Below are 24,116 nucleotides of genomic sequence, written 5' to 3' on the forward strand. Positions count from 1 at the left end.
CGTCGTCGTCGGATAGGTATATCGACATGTCGAGATCCGGTATGCCGGAGTGGGATGGTTTTCGCCGGAAAATTGAAGGACTTCAGCTAGAGAAGATGACCAAAAAAAAAGTTAAAGAAAACAGCGTTAAACCGCCGTTAAACGTGGGGGGCAATCTGCACCCTTCTTTCGGGAGTTCAGAGAGGTCAACGCGCTTTGACCAAGTATGGGGGGCTAAAAGCTATAGGTGGTGTAGTTAAGGGGGCAATGTGCACCTTTGCCATAAAATTTATTTAAAAAGTTTGAGGGGCGCATCCCAACAACAAGATACAAAATTTACCACAATAATACAAAAGACAAGATTATATGAGCTCAAGTCAGTGAGATGGATTGCACATCTAATCTCCTAAATTATAACAAGCCTTACTGTGAGATAAATTTGAGAACCAAAATCAAATAATCCACGCAATTAAGTTTTTATATATATATATATATATATATATATATGTGTGTGTGTGTGTGTGTGGGGGGGGGGGGCTATAATAAAAACACATTTTATTGTATAAATATGAACCATTTTCAGCCCTTAGATCATCAAGATCTATGGTTGATTCAACACTTTATTTGATGAATTCATGGTCCCGAGTTCGAATCTTATAGGTAGCAAAATATTTATTTTCACAATTCATACAGTTACACAGCGAATTCATATGTGTTCTACACAAAATTCATACATTTTAGATAGTTCGTATTTTATATGTTAATAAGTGTTTATAGTGTAGCCCTCCCATATATATATATATATATATATATATATATATATATATATAGCAGCTCGACACATTCTTGAACATCATCTCATTTCGATGATTCCATAAGTTCCAAACAACATAGATATTCTATAATGCTTTCCACCACTTTAGCGCTCATTTCCTTCTTGCAATTTTCAAATGTTGCTCAAATTGATATACCGAATTAACATGTCCAACATAGTTGATTTCAAACCACTTGTAGCAACAAGCCACACTTCGTATACAAACGTGCAGGAGAAAAATAAATGTTCCACAATTTCACAGTGAATCAAACAAGAAAGGGCACCTGTCATCGATGCCTGACCTCCCGGAGTACTCCTATTTTCAAAGATTTTATTGAGACGGGATTCTGTTTTGGAGAAGTTTACAACAAAAAGCAGTTGCTTTGATTGGAGCTAGCTTGCACCAAATCTTCTCTAGAGGCCCATGGAAAATGCTTCCTTGAAGTGATTTCTTTTCAATCTATTTATAGGCCGATTTATTCAGTCCTGGACTTGAAAATGACTAAACAGAAACGAAAAAACTTTAATTCCTCATAAAAAGTATCCATTTCTAAATAACACGAGTTTTAACAAAGTAGTTGAATGTGTTGTAAGTGGGGTAAGAGTCCTACTTTATTGTGAGTGGAAAACTTACCAAACAAATAGATTGGATATATTTTATGTGGACGAACGAAAATGACAAATTAAATACATTTGAGCACAGAGAGAGTAATACTTTTGTTGAAGAGATTGAGCAAGTAGTTCTTAATTGACAATATATTTTAGCTATTTATAATTTGCAAATTAAATATGAGAGACAAATTGAACTAAAAAAAAAAATCATTTATGAGTTATGACAATTAATTTGCTCTAACTTTACAAGACATTAGTTTAATTCAAAGTTTGAACATTTTGATCACAAGTGTCTACTCCACGAGAAAACCATCCTAAAAGAAAATTTTAAAATAGATGGACAGTGACTCTGTGAAAATCAATTACGAACTTCTACATATATCTAGGTTGAGGAAATTAAAAGGGACATCAAGAAAGTAAAACTTGTAATTATCTTTCCAGTTATTAACACTTTTATTGGAATACTTTGCGCAATATTATTATAAAATATAGTACAAAATTTCATTATACATCACTACAAATATAAAAACTCTAAACATTTTGTATAAAAACGCAGAACACGCCCTTTTCTTTTGTCCTAACCAACAAGAATATAATTTAAGTGCGAAATTCAAATACTTCTGGCATCCCTAAACAATAATCCTAGAAGTGAGTGATATAAATTTTAATAAAGTAGTTGAGCATATTGTAAGTGGAGAAATCGTCTCACCTTAAAAGTAGGGTTGAGATTGATTAACAAATTATATTATAATTGGAGAAATGGCCTACCATTTGGTAGGATATGCAAATAAGTTGATATATCAATGTTGGAAATTTAGTTAATAAATAGTTATAAAATCATAATTAAATATGGTAATGCATTGAATTTATTCAGGTTAATGATATGTAGATATGAATTCTGTGTTTCGATGTACATGAATTGAGTGTATTTATTAGTTCATTTTCGAGTTGGGATGAATGAGCTATTAATACCTAAAGATTGCAACTTGAAACATGAAAAAATTGGCTATCCCACATTTGAAAAGTAATGAAGTTTCAAGCTATTTATAAATGGTTTCTCATTAAAAGGGAACAATAAAGTGTGCACCACTATGGTACATCTTAATGGACATATTGTATTAGCCATTTTATAGCTAGTTCAATTGCCTATGAGGACCATCTGAGTTCCAGCACACGCACTTGTCGCAATGGATGCTTTAACGATGCACACGTGCATCGTCGCGATGACCATTGAGGAGCCTTTAATTTTGGCAAGTGTATCACGCGGATTATAGTTCGGTGTGGTTCACATGTCGACGCATGATGTGAGTGAAGGTGGCGACAATTGACTCGTGCCACGCTAGACCGACTCATCAGTTTTAGTCAAGGTCAGGATGCGAACTATCGCATTTGTTCGGACCAGATAGACATACCTGTTCAGAATGGGTAGATAAGGCTCACACCTCTTCACGAACACCCACCCACCTACCTGTTATAGATAGAGCCCCCAAGATAAACAAAAATAACTACATGGTAGCAGTTGGTGTGTCACATCTTCATGAACAACCTTAAATAAAACCTAAACCCTGTTATAAATAGAGCCCATACGACAAAGAATAACTCATTTCAGCATACGATTTTGAACACCCTGAACAATTGTATCTTGGAGAAGCCCCCAAGATAGAATATAGATTAAACAACTCGTTTCAACCACCTACCTACTATAAATAGAGCCCTCTTGGTGAACAAAAAAAACTCATTTCAGCATACGGTTTCAATCAATCTAAACTGTTGTATCTTGGAGGAGCCCCCAAGATGGACGAAAATACCTACATGGCGGTAGGTGGCGCATCATCCCTTCACGAACAACCATCTACCTATTATAAATAGAAATAATCATATGGCAGGACCCTTTCACGAACAGCGCCACTTACCTGCTATAAATAAAGCCCCTAGGATAGACAAAAATTACTAATTTTAACCACATGCATGCCATAAATAGGCCCTGAGATGGACGAGAATATCTAATTTCAACTTATAATTTTGATTATATTGAACTGTGTATTTTGGAGGTAATTTGTTGTCATTCGTGTATACAATATATTGGAGCAATATTTATCCTGTGGAGGTAGTGTCTAATACTAGCATCAGTTCATTCTTAATTTATTGGAATTATTTTATAATCCGTTTTCAACACTTATTTTAATTTAACAATTAAGCACAATATATTATAAAGTACTCCCTCCGTCTACGAAAAATATGACACAATTACTATATTTGGCGTCCACAAAAAATGAGGCACTTTTCCTTTTAGTACATGGGTCCACTACTTTTCCTTATATTTTATTGGGTTAATTATAGTTTATAGCCTGAACTTTTAACAAATTTCAGTTTATAGCCTCAACTTTAATTTAATTTTTGTATAGCCTGAACTTTGAGAAATTATTTAATTATAGTCATAATTGCACAAAAATTATATTAGTAGTCTATTATTTATCATAATTACAGCTCTAATGATGATCAACTGCCACAAAACTAGAGTCTAATGTATTCTACACGAAAAGAGTTTTCAACAGTAGGTAGCACATCGTCATCAGACCACCGGTGTAGTTGAAATCGCACCATAAAATTAGTAAAATGATGTCAACTTTCATATTCGATTCTGACTTCATCGGTGGTCCAATGACGATGGGCTACCTATTGTTGAAAATCTCTTTTCGTGTAGAATACATTAAACTCTAATTTTGTGAAAATCGGTCATTGTTTCATATGTAATTTCGACAAAGAAGAGCTAATGTCATAGCTTTGATGTGATTATGGCTATAATTAAATAATTTCTCAAAGTTCAGGTTATACAAAAAAAAAAAATTAAAGTTGAGGCTATAAACTGAAATTTGTTGAAAGTTCAGGCTATAAACTATAATTAACCCTATTTTATTCTTACAAACACCTCTCAACTACTCATTTTAAATAATGGTGGGATCATTTCTTCACTAACCACCAATTTTATTAAAATATGTGTCCAAGTAATGTGCCTCATTGTTGGTGGATGAAGGGAGTAGAATTTATAAATAAGAAGAGGCTAATTTTTATATACGTATTAAAATGATAAAAAAAGGACCTATTTTCTGAGGAGGGAATGAGTACTATATGATACTTTTTAATTCATGATATTTTTTTTTATCATTTGCTTCACATATTCTTAGGAATAATAGCGATTCGTCGCCCTTCGATATTGCGAAAGGCCATCTCAAAAGACTATTGTCTTAAAGTAATAATCCACAGTAATACACCAATTATATTTTATTAAAGCAACTTCGATTAAATTATTATATTCTACCAGCATCCATTTATATATTCGAAACTCGAAAGTAGAAATATATTTATAAATAGAAAGTGAGGTGGAGGTTATCCTGATGTCACCCAATAATAAAGTGGGCCACACCAATCCACCAATCACAGCCTCCCAATTCAATTATCTATATCTCTGCCACCTCAACCCCCCACCCCCTTCACCACCACCCCCTATTTTACTCCAGAAGTTTCGACGCCACCTATTGCAGAAACAAACAACACTTAAAAAAATTGCAAGTTGCAATGGAAGGTTCAATCTAAAACTTTCCTTCCATTCTAGAACGTTCCACGATAAATATCTCCCCCCCTATATAAACAAAGAGCATCTTCTTTCTGTTCACACTCAATCTCTGAACTCCAGCGTCTTCAACGGTTTCCAAAACCAGCAAAACATCTCAACTAAAAGTCTCTTCTCTGTCTCCTTCCTTAATCGGAAATTCATGTCCGCTGCGAGGATTCTTCATTCCTCTGCTTTTCTTCAACTGGTCAATCACATTTCGCAATCGCAGCAATCTAATCTACGTCTTTGTAGAAGCGAGCGAAATCGAATATAAATTGATGTTTCCGGTGAAGGATGAATATCAAGGAGCATCGAGCTCGTGGCCGGAATCGAGCGATCAGGCGGCGCCGCAGCCGATGGACGGGCTGCACGAAATGGGGCCGCCGCCGTTCCTGACGAAGACGTTCGACGTGGTAGAGGATTCGAGCACCGACGACGTCGTTTCCTGGAGCAGAGGAGGTCACAGTTTTGTCGTGTGGGATCCTCACGCCTTCTCCACCACTGTGCTGCCCCGATATTTTAAGCACAATAATTTCTCCAGCTTCGTCAGACAGCTCAATACTTATGTAAGTAATCGTTTCTGTGTTTAAATTAATTTGCATTGGATTTGATAGGAAGAATGAAATGAAATAAACTTTTTGAGTGGAAAATGATTCGGATACAAAATCGAAAATTAAAAGGTTTACATGGTAATTAGATTGGAATTCTCTTAAACATGGTTTGTTCTTTCTGTTTTCGTAAAGGTTCAACAATGTTGATGACAAACAATGTACAAGATGATGAAGGTAGCGCAAAGAAAATCTCAAAATCCCATCACGACCGAGGTACTAATGATGTTTCCAAACTCAAAAACGAACTAAGCAAGTGTGGTTGATGCAGGGATTTAGAAAAATCGATACAGACAAGTGGGAGTTCGCGAACGAGGCATTTCTGAGAGGCCAGAAGCATCTATTAAAGAACATCAGGCGAAGAAAAACGAGCCCCCCTCAGCTCCCCCCGGCCCAGCAGGCCGCCCCCTTCATCGAGCTAGGCAACTTCGGCCGCGACGCCGAAGTGGACGGCTTGCGGCGGGACAAGCTTGTCCTAGTAACGGAGCTGGTGAAGCTCAGGCAGCAGCAGCAGGTCACTAGAGCTCATCTCCAGCAAATGGAGCAGAGGTTGCAGAGCACGGAGACGAAGCAGCAGCAGATGATGAGCTTCCTAGCAAGGGCAATGCAGAACCCCGAGTTCATCCACCAATTAGTCCACCACAAGGAGAAGAGGAAGGAGCTCGAGGAGGCCATCAGCAAGAAGCGCCGGAGGCCCATCGAGGCCGCCGAGTCGAGCCGGGTTAAGGCCGAGCCCTTGGAGTTGTGGGGGTCCCAAGCTTCAGAACTTGAGGTGCTGGCTATGGAGATGCAGGGGTTTGGTAAGGGGAAAGCGGAGGCGGAGGTGGAGGCCGATGAGGTCGATAACGAGCTCGACGATGGGTTCTGGGAGGAACTGCTTAGTGAGGGGTTTGATCAAGAAGTAGGTTGTGACGAGAGTGAAGGGAAAGATGTGAATGGCTTGGCTCATAGGTTGGGCTTCTTGGCTTCACGTTGGAGATAGTTTATCCTCTTTTATATTCATGTCGTCTATCAATGTATATCTGTTTGTTTTTTTGAGCTAGCTGAATGTATATCTGTTTGTTATGTTTAAAGTTTCACTTGCAGTTTGTGTTGTAAATCGATCTTCAAACCATCGGTTTCTCCTAATCCATCATGTTAGAATTTGATTACTTCATTACTTATGAATCCAATCCCGTTCAATAATTTATGAACTCGTGAGATAAGTTGCACTAGTCTTATCTGGTTTAGAATCAACTATTATACATTTACATTTGTAGTTTCGTTTTACAATATTTGGGGTTTGACAGGTGCTATAAACTGCGACAATCTTAAAAAGTTGAACATAGGAGTAGTATTTTTTTTAGTTAGTTGAACATAGTACTTATATTTAAATTACACGTTCTGTTTTAATTAATCAACTAGTGTATATCCATCGAAATTCGACGAGTAATTGTTTTAATTATATTTATAATTATAATAAATAAATAATTTTTATAGGAGAGTGATACATTCAAAGTTAATATATAAATTAGTACGTCCATCCGTGCGATGCACGACGAACATTGAAATTAAACGATATATTTAAATAAATAAATTCAAATAGTAAACAAAATCAAAATATGTTTTCTAAAAAAAATTCACATCAGTTATTCAATAAAATCACAAATTACAAAATATAAATTTTCAACTTTGTATAAAGTGTAATGATAATTATAGTTATTATATAAATTTAAAAATTATTCGATAATGAAAATGGCATTACGCATTATTCTTATTATTATAGAGTATTACACGTCATAATAATAAATAAATACTATTTTCATACACAAACATAAATAAAAATTGTAAAATTTCAATGAAGAGAGAAAAAATAAAATATTTAACTTTTAATTTTTTTTATAACTTATTCATTTTAAATTCATTTTTTTTTATGTTTATGCTATATTAAATGTAAGATGCATATTTAATATTTTTTCATGAATCAAATTTGACGATGTTTAGAAGAAAAAAAAATTAAAAAATATAAAAAAAATAATGGAAAAATTGGTGGGAGAAGTGAGGGAAAAAATGGAGGAAAAATAGTACTCGTTCTCTTCACAAAAATATATAATAATGCGTGTTAACTATCCACATATATTTAAATTTGTAAATATAATTTATCACAGTAACTAGTTATCCGTCTCATTAGAGACTCGACTATTACATAATAAATATTAATATACAAAATCAGATATTAAAAGATGAGGGGAAAAAAATTGCATATGCACATTAATAAATGTTTATACCCACCAAAAATATATGTAACTCATACCCAATTAATTTGAATTAGAACACTTCAAATTAGAGAAAGTTCCACGAAGGCATGTTGATAAATGTTTGTAACCATTTAAAATGAATATACTCGTAGATGACCCAAATTTGATTAGTTAATTGAGTTTAATTTTATAAATATGTGATGCTAGAAATTTATATTTTGTTAATTTATATACTCATACCCATCTCAAATTTAATTAAAAATTATTTTTCTACCTATTCATGTTTCAATTTCGTATAGTAATTTCCAATATTTAAATAATAGCTTAATAATCTCAACATTTACTATCAAAAGATTGAAAATGTACTACAATGTTATATTAAGACAATATTGACTAAACGATATTATTACATATTAATACATCACATATAATATGTGTTAATAACATGCAATTATGTAAAATTTTACAATCTAGATATATAGTACTACCAGGTATTTACGTAATATCTTAATAATTTAAATATTTATTACCACCAACATTGAAAAAGTACTACAATGTTATGTTAAGACAATAGTTTATTTCATTATTAAATTGAGGTTTATTATAAAGTGAAAAAGAAAAAACATCCCTTGAAAGCACAAGATGCAGACTAAGGGCACAAAACTTAAAAAGCGAAGGAGAACAACTCAAAAAGGAAAGTCAGGATCATTATCCAAATCATCCGACCAACGCCTATGGACGACATTATTCATTGCAATCATACTAGGCCTATTGGTGACGTCAACCACAAACTCCATCGGTTTGTTACCCATTTCTTCCACATTCCTGAGACGACTTTTAATACAACCTTCCGGAATTGCATGTATAGGCTCTCGTCCCTTTACCGAGCCCTTTGGACGACCACGTCCGCGCTTCTGCTCCGAGAGCAACTGCATCCCCTGATTAACTTGCTCCTCTAACCTAATAATACGACTCGCCATGTCATCCGGAGAAGAAATTGATTTATTATCAAAATCAACTTCCTTAATCGGCGAATTAACCCGCTGGCTCGCTGAATCTTCTGCCCCAACTACCGGTTGTTGCTCTACCACAGCTCCACTATTCGTTCCAGAATCCAACTCCAAAGTTCCCTCTACATTCGAGCCCTCCTTATCACTAGCCTTGTCCGTGTGAGGCGACCCATCATTTTCTTCCTCATGTAAAGGGTCTGCTTTATAATTGGAGTCCGCAATGATAGTCTCCTCCACTTCCTCTTCCTCATCCTCATCTAGCGCTTGATATCGGTTAGCATCCCCCGCCAGAGGGAGATCATTTTTCTTAAAAGGTGCCGCGTCTAGAAGATCAAGACCTGATAGAGGTTTAAGAATATCAACTTTGGGCTGCCATGCAGGAGTCGGACCCTCTCCCTTATCAAGATTCTTCACAACCACAGCAGGAGGGTCAGTGATCTTTCGCTTGCTCGTGGCCCTATCAGCTCTCCGGCATTTATCCGTTGAATGACCTGTAAGTTTACAACGCGAGCAAAAAAGAGGCATAGATTCAAAACCAAACTCAATATAGAACGATCTATCGCCGTCATCAATGTACATCGAGTTGAGAATAGGCAAAGCCATGTCAAGTTCCACCAAAACCCGCGCAAAGTGTCCCACATGACCAGTTGCGGAGGCATTATCAATTCGCATAGGATGACCAAGCACACGACCTATACCAGCAATAATCACCGGAGTCCATAACTCCACAGGGAGATAATATATCCGAACCCATACCTGAGCCAGAGACGACACTTCCTTATACGGATCGAAATACCTAGTCCATTCACGGAAGCGTACGTGGCCGATTGACAGTTGGAGAAAAGAACTCCCCTTAGCTTTCTTTTTCGCTTCCATCGTCAAAAATTTAACAACGAAGAATCCCTTAGCCATGGGCACCAGTTGACAGTCGGCGCACTGCCATATGGTTCGAAGTTCATGAGAGAGGTCGGCGAACGTGCGTGGCTTGTCCCCTTTACGTTGGATAAGTCTATCGATTAGTGCAAAAATTTGGACCATTTCTCGATTTATGCGTGTCATCCTTGCGCAGGGGCCATGCTAATCTTCTCTGTATCGTTCCAATTTTATCGGATGTCCCCGAAGGGACACAATAGTTTATTTCATATGATGTATATATTAATTAATATCTTAATAATCTAAACATCTACTACCATCAAAATCGAAAAAGTACCACCAAAAGCTATTTATTTGGAAAACCTTATTTATTTATTTATTAAATTTACCAAATTATTACTCCCTCCGTCCGCCAAAAGTATGGCACTTTGGCCGGGCACGGAGATTAATAAAATTGGTGATGATGTTGATGTAGTGGAGAAAGGGTCCCACCACTTTTTGAGATGTGTGGTTGAGATTGAATTTGGGGTGGGTTTTTTGTAAATAAAGAGTGTTTGTAAGGATAAAATATAAAGGTGGATGGTGGGACCATGGCTTAAAAAGGAAAGTGGAATACTTTTTGCGGACGCCAAATATAGTAATTGTGCCATACTTTTGGCGGACGGAGGGAGTAATATATATATATATATATATATATATATATATATATATATATATATATATGTGTGTGTGTGTGTGTGTGTGTGTGTGTGTGTGTTAGGGGTGAGCAAAACCGGACCAAAATCGACGGACCGGACCGAACCGATCGATTTTTTCGGTCCGGGTCGGTTTTGGTCCATGTATTGGTCCGGTCCGGTCCTATTTTCTTGGACCGAAAAAATTTCGGTTCGGTCCCGGTCCAGGGGAGGCCAAAATCGACGAAAACCAGACCGAACCGAATATATATATATTTTAAATATATATTTAATATTTTTATTAATATTATTAATATTTTTATTAATTCCTAATATTTTTATTAATATTTTAATTAATTTCTAATATTTTTATTAATATTTTTATTAATTTTTAATATTTTAAAAATGGTCGGTTTTGGACCGAATCGGACCGAGAACCGATGGCGGTTTCGGTTCGGTCCTAGGGTTTCAGTTGGTTTGGTTCGGTCCAAAAAATATTGAAAATTCGGTCATCGGTTTCGTCGGTTCGGTTCGGTCCGGACCGACTGCTCACCCCTAGTGTGTGTAAAACTATTTATTTGATAACATAATTAAATTGACTTAGCATTTTGATTAATATTAATGTCAATTATCCAACTAATTAATTGTGATTTTTTTGTTAGAATAATATATATAAGTTGACTTTTTGATTGTCAAAATAAATACAATCATTTTACATATGTTTTCATTTGCTAAATTGTCAAGTCCGTATAGTAATTTCGTTGACTCCTCAAACTCATTTGAATTTATACAAATAAATTGTTATAAATAATTGGTTATTTATCTCAATAAACTGAAATATTAAAATACTAATAATAAATGGTATAAATAAAACATATACGTTGGATTCCAAATTATTTATGATCTTCAATTTATAAAGTTTTCTAAAATAGTAATTAGTTAATCAGAATAAAGAGGCTAAAGTTCAATCACTCGAACCCGTCTAATATATATATAGGGGGAGACTAAAATAACACTTCTTAAAATATGGAAATAAGAACAATTTTCAGCCCTTCGATCATCAAGATCTACGGTTGATTCGTAACCCTGTTGGATGAATTCATGGTCCTGAGTTTGAATCCCAAAGGTCGCAAAAATTTATTTTTCACAATCCATACCTCTGTACAGCAAATTCATACGTGTTCTACATAAAATTCATACATTGAAAATTGTTCTTATTTCTTATTTTAAGTGGTGTTGTCACAGTAGTCCTTTCTTATATATATATATATATATATATACACACACACACATATACCTATCCCAAACCACTTAAAAGTTAAAAGTTACTACTAACTCTTATCTCAAACATGAGTATAAAAACTCGCTAATTAGTCTTTTTCGTCTAAAATCTATATAATAATATATGGTAATTAACTTAATTCGACTATCGTTTTAAATTAATTGTACAAATTCTATATATCATTTTATTGATGCTCGAAGGAAATCTAATGAAAAATCGACGTGTATCATTTAAGATTTTCAATTGACAAATTCTAGATTTTTAATTGTGGTTGTACAAAATTATCCGTTTATATAAAATTTTGAATTGGTGAAATCTCATGAAAAATCAATATGATATTCGAAATGAAATAGATCGATTTAAATGTCACTTATTTATTAAAGATAATTATGAGCTCCATTTACACAGTTTATTATATGGGAAAGATACATAAGTACAAATTATCACGCTTGATTATCAGGGTTGTAAAAGTATCACACATATAATCGTTATTCTAATTTAGATTAAAGGTTAAGACTGAGAATATTCTTGAAACATATGTTTAAAGAAAATTATAATATTAAACCATATATTATTTTAATATTTATCTTGATTTTTCTTTCACCAAGTTATCAAATTTCATAAATCAAATAATTAATGTATATATAACATTTTCAAATGCAATAAAAAATACATTGTGTAATATAAGAGAGAGGATAAAAAATATTTTATTTGGAAACTTATAATCTTTTTCTTTTAAATTTATTATTTTCATATTATAGTATTAAATTAAAGCTCTTGTAATGATCTTTAATTTGATATGTATATTGAATATTTTATGTATTAACTAAAAAAAAAGAAATGAGAATAAAAAAAGAAAGAAATAAAACAAAGAAAATTTATATGTTTAGTTTGAGATTTCCATACTGAGAGAGGTTCCCATATTGAAATTTTTGTAAAGAGATATATGATTGCAGAAAAATAAAATAAAAATTCCTCATTAGTCCACATAAGACCATGAATTAAGGAGAAATCGAGAATCTCTAATCGTATTATATTGCAAGAACACGCCTAACCAATGCAATTCTATCTGCAAAAATGGCAGCATATCATAAAAACTTCGTTTAGAGGTATAATCAGGTTATTAGCGCATAAATACATGAACTTTGGATCAATTTTAATTTTTTCCATCAACTTTGAAAATGGTAAAAAAATACACAAATTTAAAGATTGTTATAATTTTTCCACAATTAAATTTTAGTCAAAATTAAAGTTGATATGACAGGTGACGTGGCACCAACTTAATCAAAACGACATAATTTTGAATTTACAAAATATTAAAAAAAAAATAATCAAAATTACTCCCTCCGTCCCAAATGAAATGTCACACGGAGATTAAGAAATGTGTATAAAGTAGATAAAGTGGGTTGGTGGAAATTATTTAAATATTAAGTATAGAGAGAGAGTGTGTGTATTGCCATAAAAGGAAACAGAACATTTCGTTTGGGACAGCCCAAAAAGGAAAATAGGACATTTCGTTTGGGACGGAGGGAGTACTATTTTAATTCCATCTCACACTCCCACCTTCTCTCTCCATGAAATGTTGCCCACACGCTGTACTTCAATTTGAAATTATATTTTTCTATTGTAAATGCTTGTTGTGATTCATTACTATGAAGAAGAAAGATAAGAGGGCAAAATGGTTATCAATTTTTATTTTATCTGAGTTACTGTTCAAAATTGCAGTAGCTATTGGACCCTTTTCATCCGATTTCTTATATAAAGAGGCACAATAATTTCACATCGGGGCCAACTCTTATCTCGAGCCTTTTTATTACTCATCTAAGATACCAAACACCTTGAGCCTAGATATGTTCCTTATCATGGCCTTATCTTGCTTACCAAATAACGCCTAAAGCTAGAAATATGAATTGGCAAACTGTACAAGTACATTTTTTTCACGGACGTTTTCAAGGGACATTTGTAAATGGGAATTCAGTCTCAAAGTCATCTAGTGGATCAAGATAAGGATTAAGAGTTTGACTCATAGGACTTGCTCGCCAAATTGGCGTACAATTTTTAACATTTGAGCAGTGTTTTTATTTTGGTCATATCTATCTTGTTTGAAGTTCGACAATCTGTTTTCACCTACAAACTTGTATCGAGATGTATTCTATCATATTCTGTCCAAACTCATTAAAAAATTGGCCCATTCTATGTAATTCTCGACCTTCAAGTACCTTGTGATTTTAACTACTCCAAAACAATTAAAAACTGCACTAAGTGACCAAACATGTAAAATTATATCCAAACAGTATATTTTCGTATAATAACGGAAATAAAATAAAAAAACATCACACAAGTGCATAATCTCAATAAATATGCCAAAAACGTCAATGAAAACTAAACCGAAAACTAAATACCCACCCTCTAAATATGTCAGCAAATAACAAATCAATTCAATCGTCCAGAATAGAAATTAAACCTTATTACCGTTTCTCTGTAAAAATTAAAAAGATGAAAACTTCTTTGTTAGCAGCTAATTAGATATTCAACTTCAATTCACAAATCACAAGTTCACAACGCTCACCTCCCCAAATCAAAACTAAAATAAAATAAAACCTATACATTAAAATTAAGAGTATCATACACCGTATATTACGTCCCTTAGGAAAATTAGGAATATCTTTATTTTATACTATTATCGACCAACCCAACTATACTCGGGCAAAAATGACTACGTTTGAGTGTAGGATTTTTGATATTCAGAATAGCCGGAATGTTGGGCCTTTTGCAAGTCATATTAGAGCACGTTAGGCCCATATTGTTAATTTCTCACCATAATCCAATCCAAGTAGGCCCATATTGTTGATTTCTCAATTCTCACCATAATTTTTCGGTTTTATCTTCCAATTATTAGTTTTTGCTTCTTTCCCTTTATAATTTGTGAGACTAGTTTAAAGAAAAATCAGAAAGATGCGTGTGCTCTGCATGTGACTCAAACGAGTCTCCTCATTTCTGGGTTATGGCAATTTTGAAGATGAAAAATAGTCATTGTTATTAAAATATTCTTCAGTACACGAATAACACAAGCATGCAAAAAAAAAAAAAAAATAGTTTGCGCAATAGTTTAAGGTTTACTTGAATATTGGAAAAAATGTTGTTCGTTTAATTATCCCAACAGCAGCAGCGTTCGTGATTTTTCTTAATTTATTTTAAAGCATTTTCGTTAACCGTATATTTACACAAAATGGCTAGTTTTCATAATTATGTGTGTGTGTATATAAGTTTTTTTTTTGTATACCAGTTATAACTAATTGGTATGATTAATGAAGTCTTAACATTTATTTATTTTACACTGGAGTATTTTACAAAATCCTATTGATATTAAAATATATCAATTGAATGAAAGTTAATTATTACCACTTGATAAAAAATTAAGTCACTAGTCATGCAGAACACATAAGGGAAAATCATGTTGATGAATTAAATCTGATGAAAGTCTTGGCCTAATAGCAAGGAATATGTTGGAATTCAATTTGCATCGTTCTTATTTAATCTTATATTGGTAGAGTGTCTCATCACGATGTGCGTAATTAGTTTTACTGATTTTATTATTATTTTGATCATATTTTTAGAATCCAAACTGTATTCTTTTAGCAAAAATAAATAAAAATAAAAAAGGGTGAGTAAGTCTCAATTGCATGAAAGAATCTGCGAATAGAAGACCCGTGAACAAAAGCATCATTCATTGCATGACTCTCCTTTTGCTTATTCCTTCCCACTTATAATCAAATATTCTCTTCTCTCTACTCATCATCGTTCACATCCAAACATTATTGCCATATTTTCTTTTACGTACCTAAATAAATAAGTTAATAAAGTTAGCCCCACAACGTATGTGTATAACATAATATACTATAACTACATATTTAGTTTAACTTAATTAATTACATATATAATCCAAACTCCATTTTCTTATCGAGCACATTAATTACATCATCTAAAGAACATTGGATTCTTGAAAACACGAATAAAAATAAAAATTGAAGATTTAATAATTGACTAAAGTTCCTGATAAATTAGTGGAGGTATTAGTTTAGATGTCAATGACGTACAACAATAATATAATTTCTTTAGGGTTTCATCAAAAGATGGATATATGTATCTGTGCAGTACAGAAATCTAATCTTATCTCATGAAAAAGGAAGAAGCAAAAAGAAGAGGAAATGAATCTCAAATCAAAGATAAACACATGATCCTAGAAAACATAGGATTCTCACAGTGTTTAATTAGTTTCAAGAATCTAGAGATAAGCATTCATATGGGTCCTATGACTCCTATTCTTGCATTGTTGCCCGTTGCCATTTTTCATTTTTTTATAAAAAATAAAATTTATAATTAAATCTGATAATCAAATTTATATATAATTAAATTTGTTGCCTGTTGTCTGTTTTTATTTTTTTTATAATTAAATTTGAGTTCTGCTTAAAGGGTAAAATTATGTGTATGCAGCTAGCTAGGAAGATTTAAGAAGCTGTATACATTAAAGAAAAATATTCACGAATTATTAATTAGGGGATGGTTTCCGTAACCAGCTGTACATATATTTTGCTTGCTTTAAATTTTTGCCTCCATAATGATAATATTTTTGAAATGTATGAAATTATAACTAATATCAAGAATTTAATTATTTTTAATGGATATATGGCTTTGGATACAGGTTTGGAATATGAAAAAGTTGCAAGAGGATATTTGAGAAAAAGAAAGAGACCTTCTAAATTCCCTTTGGTGGGGTTTTGGATTTGAGAAATTAAATAGTGCAATCCAGGGATGAGATAAGAAGAAAACATCAATCACAAGAAATTAAACTCATGAAAAAGAGAAATAGTTACACATATACTTAATTTTCACAGTTTTAAATTTAACCACTTGTGTACCACCAAATTAATTTCGAGTATGCACTGATTAATTTTTTCTATTCAAATATATAGTTTTATTTTACATTTATAAACGAGATGATTAATATTTAAAGTCCAAAGTAACTTTGTTGCATATTAATTGGATGCAATTTTTAAAAGTGTTCTAATAATTTCCACCACAAAATATATTTTTTTTCTAGCGACGAATTTAATGAAGAAATTGTAAAAAGATCGATGAATTACAACCAAAAAATTAATATCGCCGAGTCGTGAACTTGCCACGGAATTTGTGTTTATAATAGTTAACGACTGAGCTTTATTCCATTGTAGTAACTTTTGATTTTAAAAAGTATAAAATTTAATTTAAATTATAGCGATAGAAAATTTGTCGTCGTAAGATTTTTTAAGAAAGTACAAATTAAATAAAAAAATTTATCGTCGCAAATGTATTAAAATTAAAAAATAATTAACGGCAAAACTTTTCCATCGCAAAAAGAATTAATATGGGCACACAATTATTTTCTTGATTTCAACAAAAAAGGGAATAACATTACCAAAATCTTAAATTCCCAAAATCGAAGTCACCGTTGAATACAGCATCATCATATGCAGGAATCACAGTCGCTGCTAGCTCCTCCGAGCTATAATTGTTAAAACAGGACCACAATTTTCATTGTTTTTTAAAAAAAGAACTACTCTCTCCGTTTTTTATCAAGTGTCCCCAACCGTCACAACATACATATCAATAAAATAAGATATTTTACATTTGTAACCTTAGTAATTATCATAATAAATGCATATATACAACTAATTATTATATTCATACAAGTATTAAATAAGGATAAAATAGGGAAAATATCATAAATGTACTCTCAAATTTTGAAATGGGACACTTATTGAGAAACAAAAAAATGAGTTGAATGGGACACTTACAAAAAAATGAAGGGAGTATATATTATGAAATTCAAAAATAAAGACTATATATTACAAAATTTAAAAATGAGGACTATAGCTTTCATTCTTTACATTTATACTACTATTTAACACATCAAAATAAGGACTATAGCTTCCATCACAATCTGAAATAGGAATGTAAATGTAAAAAAAATGAAAACTATAGTCCTGATTTTCAAGTTCCGTACACTACAAGAAAACACATCTCCAGCGACCGAAATCAACGACCGTTTACATACGGTCACTAAAAGCACGGGCGTAACGAATGAAAATTTTAAATACGACCGAATTAATTAATTTAATATGTTGTTATTTTTTATCCATTAACGATCGTTTTAAACGGTTGTTAACTACTAACGACCGCTACAACGACTGCTTCGTCGGTCGTTAAGTGGTAACATAAAGTCCTTATTTTCAAATTGCGTAACATATAATTATTTTTTTGAAAAACATTGAAAGTTACGGGCCTATTTTAATAATTTGGAGAGCTCCTCCTCTTTGCCATAAATCTGTCGCAAGCTGTTGGGAAAATTATACTCATTTCGTCCCACTCTAATAGACTCATTTTTCTTTTTGGGACATCCCATTATAATAGGCTTGTTTTCCATTTTGAGTAAAAAAAAGTACTTAGTTGATGTAGTCATGTAGACCACACCACTTTCCTCCTAAAAAGTAAGTTTCTTAATCTCGATGCCCAAAAGAAATGAGCTTATTATAGTGAGATGGAGGGAGCACATTTTTTGATTTGCAAAATGACTAAAGTTACAGTCCTAAAAAAACAAGAGAAAGGATAGAATTTTTTTAATTTGTTAATCTTTAAATGAATATAACTTTTACAATTCAAATCAAATATTTACATACAATATGTCAAATTAAAGCTCTTATTGTGATCTTTAATTTGATATGCATATTACATATTTTATAATTAGTCGAATTTTACAATTTTAGAAAGAAATAAAATTAAAATAATTAAAAGATAAAAAAAATAAAAAAAATATAGTTTATAAATAGACCTTGAATTTTATTATAACTCCAAATTCCCACTCAATTTGAAATCTTGTTTTTTTAAGTGTTATTTTATTCCCTTTTTTTCTTCCCCTATATTTTCTTTTCTTGCGTGGCAAAAAATTTAATATCTTGCCACTCCAAAATTGTCAATCAAAATATTTAATATGCATATCAAATTAAAGATCACAATAAGAGCTTTAATTTGATATATTTTATGTAAATATTTGATTTGAATTGTAAAAAAGTTATATTTATTTAAATATTAAAATTTTTAAAAAATTCTATCTTCTCTCTTGATTTTTTAGGACCGTAACTTTGATCATTTGACAAATGTAGGACAAAAAATTTTGGGCTTGCAATTGCAGGACAAATTGATTTTCCGGGCTCAATTTGTCCTACTTATGCTCAATTTTTGAAAATTTGTCATATAATTGCAAGCCCGAAAAAATTTGTCCTACATTTACAAAACAGTCAAAGTTATAGGCCTAAAAAAACTTTGGGCTCAAGTTGAAACATTAGCAGATTTGATCGGAAGCTTTTAAAGTTTATTGTCAGAATTTTTTTCTTATGCTATCAATTTCATCGCGAATGTCCAAAAATAAAACTCGATCGAACCAACTCCCGATTCAATTACTTAGTCATTGTGTTAGATAACTAACTCAAACAATGAATTATAGCTAGACCTAGACAATATTTGAAATTAATGCTTTGACATTAAGTACAATTTAGAATAAGGTCTAAAGTCTGGGATTTAAATTGCAAATTATCTCTTTTATTATGTTTAGGATTGATCGTAGGATTTGATTTTTTTAGTGATTGGTTATATTATAAATATTTTTTGTTCTATGATAAATATTGAAATAATCAATACAAAAATTTGGGTACGATTGGGTGATTGGGTGTACCGTACAATTGGGTCAACCCGCATTCAAAATAGTGTTATTTATTAAGTTCAGATCAGGATACGAATTTGAATCAGAATACAAATCAAGATCTAAGTGAAGGTGTAACTCGGTTGTATCCAAAACCACCTCAATAATAATTATGATGATCGATGGTACCAAAATAGTACACCAAAAATATGAAACAAATGATCTTATCTTTTTTATCTATGCTTTGATATGAAATTTCTAATGATGTTGGGGTCAATACGCGATATAATGACGTCGATCCATTGGCATAGATTTCTTTGCTAATGAATCAATTTCCTACATATAGACTAAATGAAATTATATTAGACAATTTCACTACTTTTTTTTATTCTCAAAGGAAAAGCCTGGTAATAATACACAATTAATTGAAGTCCGAAAAATTGAGGCCAAATCATTTTAGCTTTTTATCTCCGACAAGACTAAAGAATGGAAAACAGAATAATTACAACTTTCAGAGTAAGAATAATTACACATCAATGTTATATACATTGAGAAATTATATAAGAGCTTTCTGTCTCCCATTGACATATACTTACACACATATATAATATAATGCGTGTGAGTGTGTGTAAATCATCAAAATTGTGAGCTGATGATAGTCAATGTGATAATTTAATAATGATATAGAAAAGTGGGCATATAAGAGATAGAGAGAGAGAGCCTCATCAACATCAACTCTTCCACTTTCCCTTTAGCCTTTAAGCTTTAGCCTTTTGGCTTTGCAACCATTTCTATAATATTTATATCTTTTTTAAGCTTCTCAATTTTCTTTGTTAACAATTCCTCCTTTTAATACATTTCAATTCTATTCAATAAAACTTTTAGGGGTTTGGGTTTGGGTGTTTTGTAACAGGAGCAAAAGAAGAGACAATAAAGTACCTATGTCAGTCCTCTAAATTTAGGGAAAACAAAAATATTGTAAATAATCCATAAGCAACAATTAAAAAGAATATTTGATGATTCAATAATATTCATAACCACACTAGTACTTTCGAATTCTTGATTTTCTTTCCTCATTTTAAATAAACTAGCTAGGCCTCCTTCATCCCCTCTCTCTCTCTCTCTCACACACACACACACACGCACACATACTTTACTTTGCAGAATTCTTTCCTTTTCTGGTTTTTCGTGCCGTTTATTATCTGGGATTTGTTTTTATATTTTTTTTTTTTGACACAACATTTTATCTACTTAGGTTGGCCATTTCTCTCTTCTCCAAAGTCTGCCACTGTAATCATCACACACATTCTTGTACACTATTTCTACCTGCTGACAGGTTTTCCAAATGCTATTATACGATTTTCCTTTATCACTTATATAGATATTCTCCGATACCTTCCAAAGGGAGGAGAGAGAGAGAGAGAGAACATCTTGCATGGTTGTTTTCAAAGAGAGATTTGAAATTGTGCAGCAGAAATGCTGGGAGAAGAAGCAACCCTAATTAGTTATAGTATAAAACAGTGATTCACAGAGTTAGATTCTTTTTTAATCTCCTTTTTCAATAAGAAAATCAACTATTTATGTGAATTCATCAGTAATACTGTATTAATTTCCAGGTGGGATTGAGCTATTTCAGGGCTGTTTTTACTCCACCTGTTGGATTCAGTTGTAGGGCTTTAATGAGGGTTTGTTAGAAGAGTTTTTTTTATTCATAAAAATCCAATCTTTTTTTGCCTCAACTTTAAAGATTCAACAATAGCTTCCTTTTTTTGTCTGAATTCAACTAAATTCATCTTCATCTGCAAAACCAAAAAGAAGCATGTTTCCAATGGTGATTCCGAATTCAAGCGAAGAAGGCAGCAATTCATCAAGCGCAAGGGTTCAAGATTTGGGCACCCTAAATTCAATGGTGCAGAATTCGAACGCGATGCCTCAGATGAAAGCGAAGAAGAAGAGGAATCTCCCAGGCAACCCAGGTAGTATTGTGTGTGTGTGTGTGTGTTTGAATTGGTTGTTAATTAATTAATGGTGAGTGATAGTACTATGATGATGATCAGACCCTGATGCTGAGGTGATCGCGTTGTCTCCGAAAACCCTAATGACTGCAAACAGATTCGTGTGTGAGATCTGCAACAAGGGTTTTCAGAGGGATCAGAACCTTCAGCTCCACCGGAGAGGGCACAATCTGCCATGGAAGCTGAAGCAGAGGAGCAGCAAGGAGAATCGGAAGAGGGCGTACGTGTGCCCGGAGCCGTCGTGCCTCCACCACCACCCGTCGCGGGCGCTGGGCGACCTCACCGGAATCAAGAAGCACTACTGCCGGAAACATGGCGAGAAGAAGTGGAAGTGCGACAAATGCTCCAAGATCTACGCTGTTCAGTCCGATTGGAAAGCCCACTCCAAAACTTGTGGAACCAGAGAGTATAGATGTGATTGTGGAACCCTTTTCTCCAGGTATATTATATTTATTCCCTTCAAATTCATGTGATTTTCGATTAATCTCATGTTTCATTTCTTTAAAAGATTCAATTTTTTTAGTGGCCTTTTTGTTATACTATACAGGTAAATGGCCTAGGTTGTTGGTCGGTAGCTAGGATTCAAATGCTACCGCCATTAATGCATGTGTCTGATCAAATTTAAATATTTACTACTAGGAAAAAGTGGGTGAAATACAATCTTGCAATTGTACTAAATTCATTATTATTTTTTAGATAAATCGATGTATTCTTATGTTAATTGGCAAGATTAATTTTTTTTTTTTGGGGGGGGGGGGGGGGGGGGGGAGTTTGAAATGTGGGACAGTGGCAAGCCTGCATTTGCATGCAAATGTCTCTCTTCTTTCTCAACTTTTGCTAATTGTAAGTACTATAAAAAGGAGTCTAAAAAACAATGATGAGTGTTTCAGCATTTGTTCTAAAAGAAAGTTATGGAAGCTTGAATACTTTTGTTGATCATGGCTGAGAGCCCCTGCAAGATTTCTCACTATTTACTGACAGATGCTGTAATAATTTGAGAGGTTATAATCATCAAAAACTGCAAAAAAGGGCGTTGTTGTGTTGTGTTGTTTTCGAAAGTTTATGAGCTGCACATGCACTCACGCACTAGTGTGTGTATGTGTATGCATGAACAAGCTCTATTTTCAAGAACCTTTCGTCATCGTATATGCAAAATGATTTCCTTCCAACTTTTCTTAGTGCTTATTTTTGTGCATGCAGCAAATATCCATAGTCTCTTTCTCTTTCTCTCTCACCTTGGGGCTCACAAGCTCAGAAAAATTCATCTACATTTTCTTATACGCTTTTGTTTTGAAAGTTTATAATGACCCACAAGACTTATAGACTATAGTAATTATTAAAGAGCTTTATGCCTTTTAACGCCCGCCCCCATAATTCACATGTTTAATTAATTTCCTATAAATTTGGTTAAATTAATATATGCTATCCTCTTTCATTTATTATTTTTATCCATTCTCTCTTTCACTATATATTTCTTGTGTAATTTCATTACTTTCTTGTACTGAAACCGGCCTCAATAAATATAACTGAACATATATAGGTTCCTATGAATAAAAAAACCAAAATATTGTTGCATTCTTTAGCACATGTACCACATTGTGGATTCATGATGAAGATGAAATGTTGGCATGCATGCTAAGATACGAAGATCATGATGACTTGAAACAAAATATTCCACCTTGTCATTTTCCCTTCCCCAAAGAAATGATGATGTGATAGTAATTTTTTGTAAATTTAATACTACTAATTTTAACTTTTTGTACAGGAAGGATAGCTTCATTACCCACAGGGCATTTTGTGATGCATTGGCTGAAGAAAGTGCAAGGCTCTCAGCTGCCACAAACTCAATGTTGGCACCAAACCCTAATGGGCAGCCCTACCTCTTCAGCCCCCAAAGCCTCCTCCCTCCGCCGCCCCTCCTCCCCTTCTCCGCCCACCACCGCCACTTCCGCAGCCCCTACCCTAACCCCATCAATGCGGATGTCCAAATCAAACACGAATCCCTTCACATTCCCCTTTCTTCACCGCTCTACCAAGATCACATGACGTCGGCCTTCCAAGTCAGCGGCGGGGCGGCGCCGCTGTCAGCCACGGCGCTCCTGCAGAAGGCGGCGACCATGGGGGCGGCGGGGGGGCACGTGGGGTCCACCATGGCCCACCTGGACATGCACGTGGCTTCGGCGTGGCACAAGAGCAGCGATGGGTTGACCAGGGATTTTCTTGGGCTGACGGGCGACCAAAGCGGCGGCAACGGCGGCGGGAGAGAGATGCTGCCGCTGGTGAAACTGTCGGCGTTTGAGCGTGATCACCATGGATTTGGGTTCAGTGAAACCTGTTCAGGGTGGGGCAATTGCTGAAGATCCATCCATATTTAGTACAACCCAAAAAAGAGGGAAACTAAAAGAGGGCCAAACGATACACCTCGTTTATCATTTCTGTTTACTCATCACTTTTATTTGGTTTTCTTTTTTGTCTCAACGTCTTTGGATTATCTATTAGTCAGAATAATTAATTAACTGCCAGCTTAATTTCTTGCTTATTTTTCAACTTGATGAGCTGTTTCATATCAAATTTGCAAAGATAGCTTGCTAATTAAAGACTATCACTTTTGTCCCTTTTCTTTTTGGTAATTCAAGATACTATCATAAGGTGTTTCTTTAACTT

The 24,116-nt window shown here is 33.6% G+C and overlaps 3 protein-coding genes and 1 non-coding gene across 5 annotated transcripts in view; 2 read left to right on the plus strand and 2 right to left on the minus strand.

Moving 5' to 3' along the window:
- Window positions 1-24,116, minus strand: part of LOC131016333 (uncharacterized) — a 609,307-nt gene that overhangs the window by 436,926 nt on the left and 148,265 nt on the right. The gene's annotated exons all lie outside the window — the stretch shown is intronic.
- On the plus strand, window positions 4,998-6,777 carry LOC131016328 (heat stress transcription factor A-7a-like). Of its 2 annotated transcripts, XM_057945015.1 has the most exons (3): window positions 5,489-5,584; window positions 5,762-5,803; window positions 5,898-6,777. In XM_057945015.1, the coding sequence occupies exons 2-3, from the start codon at window positions 5,786-5,788 to the stop codon at window positions 6,606-6,608; spliced, it is 729 nt and encodes a 242-aa protein (XP_057800998.1). In that variant the 5' UTR covers window positions 5,489-5,584; window positions 5,762-5,785; the 3' UTR covers window positions 6,609-6,777. The 2 variants fall into 2 exon arrangements, with proteins under 2 accessions (XP_057800997.1, XP_057800998.1); XM_057945014.1 differs by lacking the exon at window positions 5,762-5,803 and having other exon boundaries at window positions 4,998-5,584.
- Window positions 9,897-9,999, minus strand: LOC131019207 (U6 spliceosomal RNA). Its single transcript, XR_009100129.1, has one exon. It is a non-coding gene; the product is annotated as a U6 spliceosomal RNA (small nuclear RNA).
- Window positions 20,226-23,999, plus strand: LOC131016323 (protein indeterminate-domain 12). The gene is made up of 5 exons (XM_057945008.1): window positions 20,226-20,969; window positions 21,054-21,122; window positions 21,253-21,413; window positions 21,495-21,891; window positions 23,218-23,999. Exons 3-5 carry the CDS (start codon window positions 21,257-21,259, stop codon window positions 23,807-23,809), a joined length of 1,146 nt encoding a protein of 381 aa, XP_057800991.1. The 5' UTR covers window positions 20,226-20,969; window positions 21,054-21,122; window positions 21,253-21,256; the 3' UTR covers window positions 23,810-23,999.

This window comes from Salvia miltiorrhiza, chromosome 3 (genome assembly GCF_028751815.1).
Source record: "Salvia miltiorrhiza cultivar Shanhuang (shh) chromosome 3, IMPLAD_Smil_shh, whole genome shotgun sequence".
In the NCBI taxonomy this organism is placed as follows: domain Eukaryota; kingdom Viridiplantae; phylum Streptophyta; class Magnoliopsida; order Lamiales; family Lamiaceae; genus Salvia; species Salvia miltiorrhiza.